At 39.1% G+C, this 14,775-nt stretch overlaps 1 protein-coding gene across 2 annotated transcripts; it reads right to left on the bottom strand.

The window, feature by feature from the left end:
* Positions 1-1,418: 1,418 nt before the first annotated feature.
* Positions 1,419-13,057, bottom strand: LOC147216218 (Y+L amino acid transporter 2). Of its 2 annotated transcripts, none has more exons than XM_086178514.1 (12): positions 12,926-13,057; positions 9,591-9,979; positions 9,076-9,251; positions 7,958-8,100; positions 7,364-7,489; positions 6,683-6,827; positions 6,350-6,473; positions 4,818-4,921; positions 4,617-4,713; positions 4,350-4,499; positions 3,307-3,490; positions 1,419-2,631 (listed from the first exon to the last, which is right to left on the bottom strand). In XM_086178514.1, the coding sequence occupies exons 2-12, from the start codon at positions 9,717-9,719 to the stop codon at positions 2,537-2,539; spliced, it is 1,473 nt and encodes a 490-aa protein (XP_086034640.1). In that variant the 5' UTR covers positions 9,720-9,979; positions 12,926-13,057; the 3' UTR covers positions 1,419-2,536. The 2 variants fall into 2 exon arrangements, with proteins under 2 accessions (XP_086034640.1, XP_086034641.1); XM_086178515.1 differs by having other exon boundaries at positions 4,818-4,906.
* Between the last annotated feature and the right edge of the window lie 1,718 nt (positions 13,058-14,775).

The following is a 14,775-nucleotide window of genomic DNA, read 5'->3' as shown; positions in this document are numbered from 1 at the left end:
CAAAAAAAGGAGTCAGGTGGACTTTGAACACGCGCACACGCACACGCACACACACACACAGAAGGCACATTCAAGAATAAAGACCACAGAACACCACAAACAATTCTAATCTTCAGTTTTGAGTAACCCAGCATAGAATATTTTCTAATGATATTTTTTTTTTTGAAAACCTACAGCTTTTACTTTCGTAATGCAAGATGGTTTGTTTTTTTTGGCCTGAAGAAGACCCCTGTCCAAGCAATGAACAACTGATCCAAGGTGGCCACATGAAATGGCAACATTACACCAACTATCCATCCCAGAGCGGTAGGGGAGTGAAAAGAAAGATTTAGTATCAGCTGCATCTGTACATCAGGTTGTCACAGGCTATTATACTGTAATATGTGCATCCATGTAAACAAACACCCTAAGAAGATTCTATCTGTTTGCATTTGCTCAGGAATAAGCGGCTACCACAAAACCTAAATCTAAAGAAAAAGTACCTTAACCCCATGTTCATGCAGTGTGTCATTTCTAGAAATGCTACAAATTGCTGAGAGGGAATGTGTGGGACAAGTAGATTGAAGACCCAGAAATTCACAGGAACACATTTCAGACAACGCCAGTTGTGCAGCTTCATCAAAAATATACTTGACTACCATTCATGACAATTAAAGACCAAATGATGCCCAAAAGTGTAAGTTGTTCATCTAAATATCGAGTGAACTCAAAGCAGTACAGTTCTGCAGAGCTGCTGAGTATAGTATGTCAACAAAGAGCAGAAGTCACCGGTCCTCTGACGTGATCCTGAAACTGCTGCCACAGGACTGACACAACCGAATAAGGACTGACTACAGACTAAGTTTAACCAGGTTTTAAGCCATAGTGGTAGGAGTGTATATTTATACAACAACCAGGAGGAGTCAATGCGACACCAAATAGCAAAGACTTTCCTCTGGCAAAAAACCCAACAGCAATTTATATATACATAAACAAACTGCTTAACAACTTAAACTACCGATTTTAGGCTGAAAAGCATGGGTAAACTGTTTAGTTACTATTTGAATGACTTTAAGACTTGAGTAATATTTTCCTCACATGAATGCCTCAGTGAGAGGAAGAAAATTTACAATGCGAGGATGGCAGTAACACACACACACACACACACACACACACACACACACACACACACACACACACACACACACACACACACACACACACACACACACACACACACACACACACACACACACACACACACACACACACACACACACACACACACACACACACACACACACGGAATTATGTGAGAATTCATCTGGGAAAGCAGAGAGCAGCAGGAGGTACACAAAAAGCAGTGACCCTGAAGATGCAATCAAAGGATTTGGCTAAAATAAATTGACAAAAAAAAAGAAGTTCTGTGTGCATTACTTGGGGGTAACAAAAGCAGGACATGCCGGTCTGAGAACATTAATATCAGGGTTAAACCCATTCAGTGTCACATGTCTGCCTGGAACAGGAACAGCATCCATTCCTCTTCAAGGAGTTCAACATTAGAAACTTCTGCAGCGGTACAGCAAATCAAAATGGCAACAAAGCAAATACCCAAATAATCATTTAATTTAAAGAAGTAAAAGATGGGCAAAATTGTCATTCTACAAATTTATCAATAGACTTGGCAAAAAATACACTTCACAAAAATGCAAACCTGTTAAACTTCGGTGTAATTAGAACATTCTAAAGTTCTGTAAACGAGTGTCGGGGAAATCTGTAGAGCTGAGAAATATAAAAAAGAAATATAAACGAAAGACAGGAAGCATGCTCCTGCTCCTGCTCAAAAAAAAAAAAAAAAAGTTTACTTTTCAGCTGCTTACTTATTTTTTCAGGTGACTCTCAGAACATTTTAATCTAAAATCCTTCGATCTCAGCTAGGCTTGCAAGACACATTGAGCACATGTCCTTTGGTTGTAGGAGCTTAGATTAAAAAAAGAGAACTACTGTTTTGTTTACAACTACTACAACTAGAAATTGTGATCATGGATCTGAAACTTTATGGAAAACATAACAGGTATGACAATAATGTAATTCAGTGGCAGTCGGCTTTGTCATTTCATTAAAATAATTTTCTCAGTCAAGTCCTTCTCTTCCACGTAGTTGAGATTGCATTCAACCTCTAAGGCATTTGGTCAACTGATGTGCATGTGTGAAATGCTGTGTATGGGAACATGTATAGGAAAATTACACAAGCAACACTAAATTGTGTTTACATTATATTTTCATGTATGGGGGATCTGAATCTATAATGTATTGTTGATTAAATGTTCATTGTGTACACAATATACATTCCCCTCATGTCAAGTATTATTTATTGTTCCTTTGGGTTAGGAAAAAAGGGAGGAGAAATTTAACATCTAATCTCTGCAGTTTCTAAATAATTCCTCCTTTTCAGTCAGCCTCATTGACAAAAATCATGATTGTCTGTTGCTCACACCCTCCTTTCATTTAGCCATCTATCCATTTGGCTCAGGTAACGAAGTGCTTTACTGCATCATCAATCCATCTTTTCAGGGTCAATGTTGTCCAGGTCAATGTCAGGTGAAGCCACACAGCACATGCACAGCTTCTGAGTGACTAGAGAGATCAAATCTGCAATGACAAGGGAGGGAAAAAAAAGTCCTGATTTAACAGACAGCAGTGCTTATTAAAGCAGTGTGAAAGGAGTTGAGCTCTTTTAAAAAGAAGGAAAACTGCAGGGGGTTTGGATTTAAGATGTTTTGCACTTCAGAGTTCTTTAGAGAACAGGAGGTTTGCAGTGCAATGAACTTTGAAATAGTTTAAATCCCTCTTTCAGTATTAACACCTGAGAGCATTCTATACAGTATGTGCTTCAGGCATTCGGTCTACATGGAAGTTATTTGAATATATCACCCATTATAAGAATCACAAGCTTTCACATGGAATTTTAGCAACTTGTGTTACATAACTAAATATTATCCTCAGAATGTGATGGGCTGAACGATTAAAAAAAATCATCACATTTGACATTTCTGGCAGATGACTGGCACGTCTCATGATGAGCCAGCTGCCACCTGAATAGAATAACAGGATTTGCCCCTGCAGAGAAAAGTACTTTTTCCTGTGTGACTTCCCCTTTTCAAACTGAAATGCACAATGAAGGGTGTAGAGTCAGTCCTTAGAAAATCACCCATGTTGGCACCCACTGGTATGGCAAATATTATTAACCGCATGTTGTGGACCAATATTCTTACAAAAGCACAGTGCATTACAGTTTTCAATAAAGAATCATTTGATGCCTCTTACTGATTAGTTTTTGAAGGAAGGCTGGTCTTGAGCTTGGTGGTAGGTGGATACAAACGAAGTAGACTGGTACACCTGACAGTGCCACACCAATGCCAACTAGAGAGTTGATAGTGTCACTGTAGAGGGGTACCACCACCAGGAATATGCTGCACAAGCAGTAAATGATGGGGAAGAACAAGGAAAGCTGTGAAGTGCAGAGAGGGCAAAGACAAAAAGAGAACAGACAAAAAAAAAACTATTAGCGGTACTATCGGCTTTATAATTACAAAAGAGACACAAGCAGACGATACGCTTAAACAGCAGGGCCCCCAAACACTGTCACAACTCATCTCAAACCAAAGCGGAGGGTACTCGGGTTTACAGTAGAGGGACTGTTGTATAAACAGGGTCCAAAATGCTCAAAGGGCCACAGACGGGACAGGGTGATAAGGTGAAATTTTCCTGGCAGGCAAATCAAAGCTTGTCCATTTATCTTGCCCCACACTTTCCCAGTATTGTCTATATTTTCATTTTCCCCCAATCATCATTTAAAGAGCGTAGTTGCAAGTAACTGAACAACATCATAATAAATTACTTCCTGGCCCTGGCTTGTTTTACCTGTTTACAAATAATTACTTAATTAGACATTTGGGTGTGATATTGACATACGTTTTTCTAAATTTTCTTTTCATTTTACATATTGTCTGTAGATATTACTGACAATCTTCACAATCTTCATTTTAAGCTTTTTTTGACAAATTTCAAATTGTGGTAACAGCAGCAGATTTCAATTTGATACTCTACTAAAGTGAATTACATGTGCATAAATACCATTTGGAAAGGATGTTGTTTGTACACTTGTCATGAGAAATGTCTTTAAGTCTCCTCTCTTCACTCTAAATGAGCACTTCTGCACAAATTCATTTGGACTGCTTACTAGTAAAACTGACGGCTGGTTCATTAACAGCTCGGTAATAAACTTGAGGAAAAAGGCTAAACTATAGCTGTATAACTATTATCCTGTCCCTAACCGAAGCATGTTAGCACTCATGCTGTACATCTACCTTAACAGGACGATGCAAATCCGGAGCTTTGAATCGAAGGTAGATCAGGCTGGCTATCGACAAACCAATGAATAACCAGTAGTTAAAACTGAAGTAGTTGATCAACTGGAAAACATCAGGCACAGACAGGTACAACAGAGCCATGGCGCCCTGCGAGGGTAAAATCAAACACAGACGAAGTCAAAGACACGGGTAGTCTGGGGTGATGGAAACAACCAAATGCATGTGACACATTCAAAATCCCAAGACAAAGCAAGTGATACTCACATTAAATAGCAGAGCGGGAATTGGGGTGAAGCGTTTAATGTGGATCATGCAGAGGACACTGGGCAACTGGCCTTCTCTGGAACCAACAAAAAACAACCTACAGGAAAGGAAAAAATCCAAACATTGAGACAGGGGTTTCATTACAGCAGTTTTCAAGCTATCCTGTCTTAGACGGCTTCAGATGTGTTTGTGGTTACTAACCTGGAGGCAGCAATAATGGAGGAATTGAGACCTCCATAACAGGAAATGGCCACAGACAAAGGGATCAGCCAGCGGGCCCAGCTCAGCACCTCATCAGCAAAGGTCTGAGATGTTTAAGGATCAAAAAGCTCAGATCTTACATCAAATTTTAATTAGATAAATCTCCTGGCTGAATATACAAAAGAAAATACAACCAGAATTTGAGTCACAAATTCTGCGTATACTAATGCTTATCCTTTATCCTCCGTATACACCAAGTTTGATGCTGCATATCAGTATGTTTATAACCTGGATATTTCTATAAATAGGTACAGGTAAACAATCTGATGATCCTTTAATTCAATTATATTTCCATTGTGTTTTAATGATCTAATGATCAGTCAATTTTTACTACTAATTAGTTTCCCAAAATGCAACAGGGACAGAGATGAATTTCAATGGTAATAAATAACTTAACTTTCTACCGGTTCACACAGTTAGCATAAATTTTGTTCATTACAAAGTAAAAATCTGCTATCATTGCAAACTTAACAAACACTTGTTTTGTTTCCAAAAAAAAACTCAAAGTAGTACATTTTGAGTATTCTTATTATTTGACAACTTGCAAAATGTCTGCAAATATTATAAGAAACAAGATCTGTATGGTGTGAGCTGGCCTGTGCTATCTGGATGATGCTTAAACCTAAGAGCCTTGGCATTATTTTGATTCAAATAGTTACACAATTAAAATAATTCTGCTTATTAGGCAGAATGGCAAATCTGTTAATACATACAATGCAGTTATTACTAATTACAAAAAAAAATCTGTGTTAGAGTGCCTTTGCAGAGGTTAGTGAGGTCAGAGATAGGGAGTTGGATTCTATCAGAGGAAAAAAAGGGTTTGCCTTAATTTTCTTTGTTGAATCCTTTCCCCCATTGCCCCTTGGGGACAAATTTTTCTGATTCTGATTCATTGTGAGGATAGCTTTAAAATAGAGGTGCAAGCATTTCAGTTAATGTGAAGCGTGGTTACAGACTGTCATATATAAGAACATGAAGGGCACATTTGCTGCCTTGAAAACTAGCCTACATAACACAGCATTCTGTAGTTCACCGAAACTCAAAATGTTAGTAATCAATAAAATGAAAATGATTACCAAATATCATTGTCAACAAGCCTAAACACAGCTCTTCCTATTCCCATACACTAATAACATCATCAGCCTCCCTGTGTTCCTCTGAGTGACGCTAACCTACTTAGCTAAATGTGGTTCCTGTCATCACTGTGAGTCTTGCAATCACAGATAACCAAATGGAAGCACTTAACCAGATACTACAGCCAATGGCTGCCAGCCAGACTGTGGATAGATGACAGGACAGAAAGATCCAAACCTGCTGCCCCTACAAAGCTGAGCAGATGCAGCCAATTTAGGTACAGCCTGTGAGGTTTTAATAGAATTTGAGCATGAGTCTACACAAAGTCAACAGGCAACAGTCTGACATGTTAGATTTGTTAGGGCAGAGGATGAAAGCTTCACTCTTCAGATACTCACCACAGCAACAGCTTCACTGTTGAGTACCGCATCTGCATCCAGGACAACATAGTAGGCGATGTTGGTTAAGATGTAGATGACTGTAACAATCGGCATGGAAATAGCAATGGAGAGAGGAAGATTCCTAAAATGAAAAATGGTTGAACTGTTTTTCTTCCCAATCCCATTCCAAGCAAACAAATTTTTTGGAAAAGCAGCATGTGCACTTAAAAAGGAGTCAAACTTATTTGGTTCTTCCTTAATAGAATTGTGTGAGTGGTGATCATTATAAAATGTAAATAAATGAATAAAAACAAGAATAAGGTTTATTGTCAAATCGTTGCAACTGACTACCTTTCTGGGTTCTTGATCTCCTCTGTGATGAAGTTGAGTGTGTCCCAGCCAGAGTAGGAGTATAGTGCTGAGTAGAGAGCCAAGGCCATGTTACCTGGATCCAGTTTGGAGTCTTTGAAGGAGTCCTGAAAGTTTTGATCATTCCCTAAACCAACCAAGAATTTGAACATTAGATAAGAGAAATTGAAGGCCTCTTTATTGATCATGTTTTCTTTGTCATGAAGAGTATAAAGATAGCCTGTCGACCCCACATGGACCAGCAGTCATCCCCTACATAGACCAAACAGAATCCAAAGGTGGAAGAAAAATCATCTTTTCATCAGTTTGGTTTTTGCATTTCACTGCAGATGCATGTTAATATGTGCAACATCAAGGTATTGGTTTGTATTCAAAATTAAACATGATCATGAAACCAGTTAAATGTTGATTATCAAAACAGACCTGTGAGTTAGAAGACTTCTACCCTCCCCACACATACACACAAACAATCTGTCTCATATAGTTTGACTTTACTTGCCACAATGCACAACGTCCCACATAGAATTAATTCTTTTTTGATTTTTTTCAATCTTTTGCACCAAGGTTTTCAATAATGGATGAAATGAAATCATTCAAATCCCAGATACAGAGGAAGCCCACCAGTTTTCAGAGCAATCAAAAGTAGCATCTTGGATATCCCACCTTGTGCTAGCTTCACAAGGCCTGTGATGATGATGACAATCAGAGCGAGGACCTTGGCCACGGTGGAGATGACCTGAAGAATAGCCCCCCATTTCACTTTCATACAGTTGACAAAGGTCAGCAGACCTGAGAAAATCAAGGAGTGAAAGAGTAGTTTCCAGTGAGTGGTTTTCGCAGCTGCAATTCTACATTAAAATATGAGGGGTCAACTGAGGCAATGCTGCACTGACTCACAATATTTATCGAATAAATGATGAGAAAATTGTTTACAGAGGATACATTTGGTTTGTCACTGTTGGCTTTACCTATCAGTCATAATGAGGGCTTAAAGCTGAAGTTACTTACAGACTTTTTGCCAGAATTGAGAGATGTGGAGCAGAAAAGCTGACCAAGTCCCTGAAGTGGTCATTTTTTATGTTTTATACCCAATTTTAAGAAGTAGCAATTTGCTTGTACTGCACATGAGAAACAAGAAGGCCTTTCTGGGAACACATGCAGACAAAATATACCTGTGTCTTTTTCACCAGGAATTGAAACAAATGTACACCAGCTCAGGTAAGTGAAACCAGCGGGCCCAGTGCAGGGTAAACTCACATATAATAGCAGCTGCAATGAAGCGGACAGCCCCATACGGGGCAAAGCAGGTGGGGTAGAAGGGCTGAACCAAGTAGCTGGAGAAGGTCAAGGCTATCACTGCCTGACATGCTGGTTCTACAATCAACAAAGACGTCCACAGTCTACAATGGAATTGACAGGTGTTAACATTTAAAAAGAACAAATTATATTATTGAGATTGTTCATATTACTGATTTGTATTAGAGTTCATAATCCTATATCATTATCCTGCCATTTGACTATTTTACTGGTGACACATGAGAATTTACTGAAAGGTATTGCTCATGCATGCAACCTTCAATTACTGCATTGCAGTTGTATGCAGTTCTGCTGAATTGTGCAGACACAGTTGAACACTCATCACCCACAAGCATTACTACTTAAATCTGTAGCCTAGGTAAAATTACATAACAGCCCAACTATGCAGGCAAGTATGAGATATGTTAAAGTAGCAAACAAAATCTCAATATGCTAATGCTAGTCATGTGAAAAGGGTGTGTGAGTGAGAGAGTATGGTGGGGGTGCTAGATGTGAAGTTGCCAGATTTGCAGCAAACTGGATTTTCATCTTATTATATTCGCATTCTCCATTACTGGTTCTCTGATACATCACGCTAAATAGGTTTCATGCATAAAACATCAGATTTCTGATGTGTTTTCTTGAAATTGGAATGAAGAGTTGTATTCCTAGCTTCAATGCATCAGGTCTGGAGTTGTGGAAAAAACTTTTGAGCTGCCACAGTGACCTTTGAACAGTATGATTCAATAAGCTCATGTAAATGTTTGTAGCAAACTTCAAAATTCCCTCAAGTCGTTTCTGAGACATTGTTAAACCAAACAACATTTACATATAAAGGGTGAGAACAAGATTATAAGATGTGTAAACTAAACAGAGGCTAAAGAGAACACTGTGTTTGATTCAACAACTGAATGTGATATTCTATTGTAATACAAATACACCTGTCTTCATATGCTACACATGCAGCTTGTATGGGGCAAGTGCTTCATAGTCGTGCCGAATTTGGTTTGCAATGTGCCATTTCTTGACAGCTCTACCCACGTTAATGTACCTGAAAACAGGGAAAAAAAAATACATACCGGATAAAAGCCAGGAAGCCTCCAAATGCCTCCAATATATAAGCATAAGAGGCACCAGATTTACGGATCGTAGTGCCGAGCTCAGCGTAGCACAATGCTCCGAACACAGAAAATACCCCTCCAATGGCCCAGATCACCAGGGATAAGCCAAATGAACCAGTGTACATAAGAACTCCCTGGCGAGAGACAAATTGTTGAAGGGAATGAATATTAATATGGGCATTCTAGAATGAAAAATCACACATTTACTCTACAATTCTTTACAGGCAGGTTTAAATGATATATCATCTTGCTGTGATAATATAGTAGGTTATCTCAGACCAAAAAACCATCGTAGTATTTGGAATTGCCTGAACCTTATTTGAAATAACAGAGCAGCAATTCCAGAACATTCCTTGACATTTCTGGATTTTTCTTGGAAAAAAAATGTTTTCAATCAAAATGCAAGTCTGCCATCGTTTCCCCATGAAATAGTAACACATTCGCATTAGGATACACAATGCAGAGCATACTACCTTTGGTGAGACGAAGATGCCAGATCCGATCATATTTCCAACGATGAGACAGACACCATGGAGGAGAGAGATCTCCTGCTTTAACCTCACACCACTACCCTGAGACACAGAGTCTGCCTCAGCACCCATTCTGAGAGATTTCCAGCCTTCAGGCTTAAACAAAAGCCACGACCAGAGATGTGATGGAGAAGGGGTGTAAAGGGGAAACTGATTCTTGGCAACAGTACAAAAAGGCTATGTGGAAAAACTGGAGCAATTAAAAAAAGGAGGTGGAACATCAACGAGAGGGGCTGGACCAAGCATTTAAACTGTGAAGCTAGTGCTTCGTGAGGACAGTGTCTTAGATGCTCAATGTTGAGTGAAGGAGGGACTGCTGATCCTGATATAACCTGTGAAGACAGCAATAACACCCATATATTTGCACTGAGAAAACTCAATGTTTTGCTTATAACAATGAACACCTGACAAGAGTTAACCAGAAAAACTGGATCTAAAACATGTTCTATTCACACAAGGTGCAGGTTTTGCAGGAGAGTTTTTCAACACATAAAGCAAAGTCACTACTTTGTTTCCACATGCTTTGAACACTACGGCTTAAACAATTATCCAGCTAATTTATGTATTTTTTGGGAATGGTGAGCTTCATGCCGCCAAAACAATTTGCCCCGTCACATCAGACCAATGAAATTACCAATTACCATGAAATTCTGAGGTTGCTCAATTCCAACACTGAAAACGACAAATGTAATGGTTATAGTGTGTAGGTGGAAGACAAAGATAGCGATCAGCTGGAGTAGGGCAAAGGGAGGATAAGAATGGATGTATGAAGTTTTCTGAGTGTTCTTTATTATTAATCTTTTTCATCAGACATGTTACAGCCACTGTTCAGAAAAAAGCATTGCCAGAATGTATTTGTGGATGTTACCAGTATGTATTCGATTAAAAGTAGGAAAAAAATGTTTCTGTGTAACACCTTTCTGTGCAAATATCTCATGTTACAACATGGACACCTGTGGCTAATATATGTACATAAATATTTGTTTATAGGTGGTGCGGCTTATATAGTCTGGAAATGGTAATATATCACAACAGAATGTGGTTTATCTTATACATTGGTTATTTCATAATTTTTAGGCCCACCCTTTGTGTAAAATATCTATATTTGTCTTTGAACCGTCAGGTGACCGTCACCTCAAACTTGGCCATTCATTATAAATAAAAATGCATAACTGTAGCATATACTGTACAACTGATACAAGAAAAGTGATTTTGATTTGATTCTTGATATTAGGAGGATTAATTTGGCAGACTTGTCAACAGACATGCTGTGTACTGTGTCCAGAAAATGATTCTGCTTAATGGAATGCACTTGATTTTTCATTTGCCAAATGAGCCAGCATATGGGTTTTAGCTGTGTAGAGTCAGGTGACTTTATAACTTAATTGGACAGATTTTTTTATGAATGTAGCTGATCTTTACGCAGTGAAATTTAAGTGAGAGTCTGATCCCAGTGTCAGTAGGATCACAACATATATGAAAGCCTCCTGACTTCTGTCAACTGCATAAGTCTTTACAAGCACAACCTTATATTGTAGGATCTTATATTGTTTAAAAAAAAGAATGAGGTAAAATATTGTTTAAAAAAAAAAAGAATACGGTAAAGTCAAAGTTTTAAGAAAAAGTTGGAGATTTCTTCACAGTCTGTTGTATTTAGTAGCCTGTAACAGACACTAGGCAGCCAAGCATAATCCGTATATACAACTGCAGTCACATGTGTTTACACCTGCATGCTAACAGTGAGTCTGTTTGAAATACAAACATGGAACAGTGGTGCGTTCAAAGGTGGCCTAGGCTCAGCTTTGGCACAGACAAAACTCAAAAAAACAAAATGAAATATTTTCTTCAGCAATTAATTTAAGAGGTGCAAAAAAGATGCTGTTTTTTTTATTTATTTATTTATCTTATACACATGGAAATTAAGCCATGCATCAAAACAGTAAAGTTAGTTTGGTTTGCTGCTTAAAATGTTTTGTATGTGGGCTGCATATACAGTAATTATTTGAGATTAGATAAAGCAATTATAATTTGTGAATAATACCAACTATTTACAAACAAAAACACACTAAAGCAAATATGTTAGTCCAAGATAACAGCGAGGGTCTGAAATAGACACTGATATGCTAGTAATGAGCTTTTACCAGCTCAGTTCTGACAAAACTGTGGTCCATGTTTTAGCAGTCTTTCAAAAGTACACACTAATAATCACAGATATGGAAAGTTAAAAAAAAAACATAATCACATCTTTGGAAGGAAATTCATCAAGCATGAGATATTTGTGTACCCTTAGAAAGGCACAGCAGTGTCAGTAAGTATTTTATTTTATCAAAGTAAAATGCATTTCATCCATTGGAGCTACTTCTTTAGTGAACCCCTTTTTGTCTCTGCTCCCTAAATAATAATTGTTTCATATTCTTCACAGTGCTAACTATAGGTGCTGGCATGTTTTACTTTTGGCCTTGAGTGGAAGTGTTCTTAAGGTGTTTAAAGTAAGAGACCAATCTTTATTTATACAACACCTTTCACAGATACAGAATCACAAAGTGCTTCACAAGGCAACAAAAGTAGGAAATACAAAAAAAAGTCATTGCATTGAAAGAAAACAGACTAAACCCAATCAAAACAATACTTTTCGTCTAACGAAAAGTCATATCCTACGGATCCGCATCACTTAAAGTTACTGTGTATTTTTTCACTTAATTGGTTCTTGGTTTGTTCTTATAAAATAAATATGCGGTTGCTGATGCTTTATTTAATTTAAAAACGCCGGTCCCGGTCACCCGTAGAAAAAACTGTTCCTTACACTCGAACATCGACTGAAAGATACGTAGTGTGGAGGACTTAACCCCCACATGATTTCCAGATAAAGATTTCGTCAAGTTATTGGGACATTTTGCACACTTGCCTCACTATTTTCGCGTCGTTAGCATTCGCGGTTATCAGAGGCACTCGCTGCTGTTCCACGCACAAATCTTCGGAGGATGTTAATAATTAGTGCCACTTAGCCTTGTTAGCATTGCCAAGGCTAGAAGAAGTGGGGGTTCTCTTAAACTGCACAAACAAGAAGCAGCAGGCTAAACGAGTACCTAACTGCTTCCGCCAAGAAGTACATTGTTAACATTAGCTGACGCAACATGTGCTAGCGTTGCTGGATGCTGTAGGGTGGAACCTATACATTAGCAGTTAAGATGTATTTTCTGAGCATCGTAATACTATAATTGGGCAAGTCACTGGAACCCGGAAGTCAACGCGTAAAAAGACGAAAAGAGCCACCATACCCGTAACGTGTCGCGTTTCCCGGTGAGACAAGCATCTCTTCAACACGGCCTTGGCTTAAAGTAGCACCCCGGGCTTAAGACATCCGCCAGCCGCCAACATCTGCCGCTGGCTCCGCCTCAGACAAAAACACCGGTGGGCTGGGCGACAAAACGTGCGCATCGTAGCAGACGAATTTACGGCGAAAAATGACAAACAAATAAACGGATAAACGATAAGTCGGTGTTATTTATCAGTGTCCCGTGACTGAGGCAGAAATGTGGTCATCCCTCTGCGGATGGATCTATACATGTGATTCGGTCTCACAGGTGTACCCCTGTTACGGTAATTCGTCATTAGCCTTGACGTCATATTCTAGTAACTAGAAATGACGTCATTCTAACCGTGAATTCATACTAGAATAATAAGCTCTGACCACTCATAATTGTAAAGTTATATCCTGGCAGTGTGTGTGTCAGAAGTGGAGTAAGTGTCATCCTTGATTATAAGAGATGGAATAAGTCAAGTCTCAATGCAAAAAAACTGGGAAGAATATATGAAGCCCCGCATTAAACTCGTGTTTTCAAACGTTCAAGTTGTCAGTAAATATTTGCTGAAAGTACAAAACAAATGCAAAAATGGCTCCAGAATGTAGTGGTGTTGGAGTTCCATCAAATATAAATACTGAAATAAATTAGTGACGTGGTGACCCTGATTGGTGACAGTCAGCAAAGGGACTGTTGTGTTGGGTCTCAGATAATCATGTTCCATAACTGCCCTTGCTATGTTTAGATGTTGTTATACGAGTAGGCGTGACTTCTACAGAGTTCAATCACACGCGGCCATCTTCACCCAACTGCCTCATTACATTATATTATATCACAGTCATTTGGCAGACGCTTTTATCCAAAGCGACTTACAAAAAGTGCAATTCAGTCACAGAAGATCCGAAGTACCAGTAGTCGGAAGTTAGAAGTGACCACTCAACCAAATAGCCATCTCAGAACCATATACATACATACATTCCTTTCATCCTTTTTTTTTTTTTGCGGGGGGGTTGGGGCCAAGTGTGATTAGTAGGGTAGGGTGAAGAGGTATGTGTTCAGCTTACGGCGAAAGGCAGCTGTTTTGACCTTTTTCGGGAGTTTGTTCCACCACTGAGGAGCCAAGACCAAGAGGAGCTGAGACCGGTTCGATTGCAGCCAGGGGCTCTGAGTGTTGGGGTGGACAGTCGCCAATAAGCTCCAGAGGCCTGATGGTCCCCGCTGGGGCATCGGCAAGGAGCGAGTTGCAGTTGTCAAAAATGAGAGATGTCTAGAGCCTGGATGAGTATCTGCGCTGTATCGTCCGTGAGGAACCTGCGAATCTTCCTGATGTTGTAGAGGAGAAGTCTGCAGGAACGTGCGACTGCTGCGACGTTTGCTGAGAATGACAGTTGGTTGGCCAGGCCAGGCCTCCCGTTGAAGTACAATAAAGAGGAAGATCTTGCCACATTACTGCTCGCCGTTAGATATTGTATTTTGAGCTTGAACTGAATTTCTAATCCACTTCCTACCCTTGGTTCCTCTTACTCTTCTCTAAACTCAACTCCGAGTAGATGGAGAGCCCATCGTGTGAAAGGAGAATGCAACTGCTCTGACCCACTGAACATTGCAAAACTTTCAGTTTTGGGCTCAAGCTCAGTCACAAAATGACAATGGAGACAGACTATACACAAAGGGCCATGATTTCTCTGGCTCTTGACTTATGTGCTTCTCAAAGATGTTTTATAACCTTGCTATCTCATGTTGATTGACCTTAGTATATTGACACTGATCATTCATTTACTTTCATATATTAAGATATGAAATTTGCTTTGGCATCATTGGGGTTA

Source organism: Fistularia commersonii, chromosome 30 (genome assembly GCF_037954325.1).
Source record: "Fistularia commersonii isolate RoL2024-O1a breed Wild chromosome 30, RoL_Fcom_v1.0, whole genome shotgun sequence".
NCBI lineage: Eukaryota > Metazoa > Chordata > Actinopteri > Syngnathiformes > Fistulariidae > Fistularia > Fistularia commersonii.
The sequence above is the reverse complement of the archived record's forward strand: the minus strand, read 5'-3'. Positions and strand labels throughout refer to the sequence as shown.

Coding starts and splice junctions, on each gene's coding strand:
- LOC147216218 (XM_086178514.1), bottom strand. CDS start 9,719: ATGGGTGCTGAGGCAGACTCTGTGTCTCAGGGTAGTGGTGTGAGGTTA. Junction 9,252..9,590: donor GCATCTTCGTCTCACCAAAG/GTAGTATGCTCT, acceptor GTCTCTCGCCAG/GGAGTTCTTATGTACACTGG. Junction 4,922..6,349: donor ACAGTGAAGCTGTTGCTGTG/GTGAGTATCTGA, acceptor TAAACATCTCAG/ACCTTTGCTGATGAGGTGCT.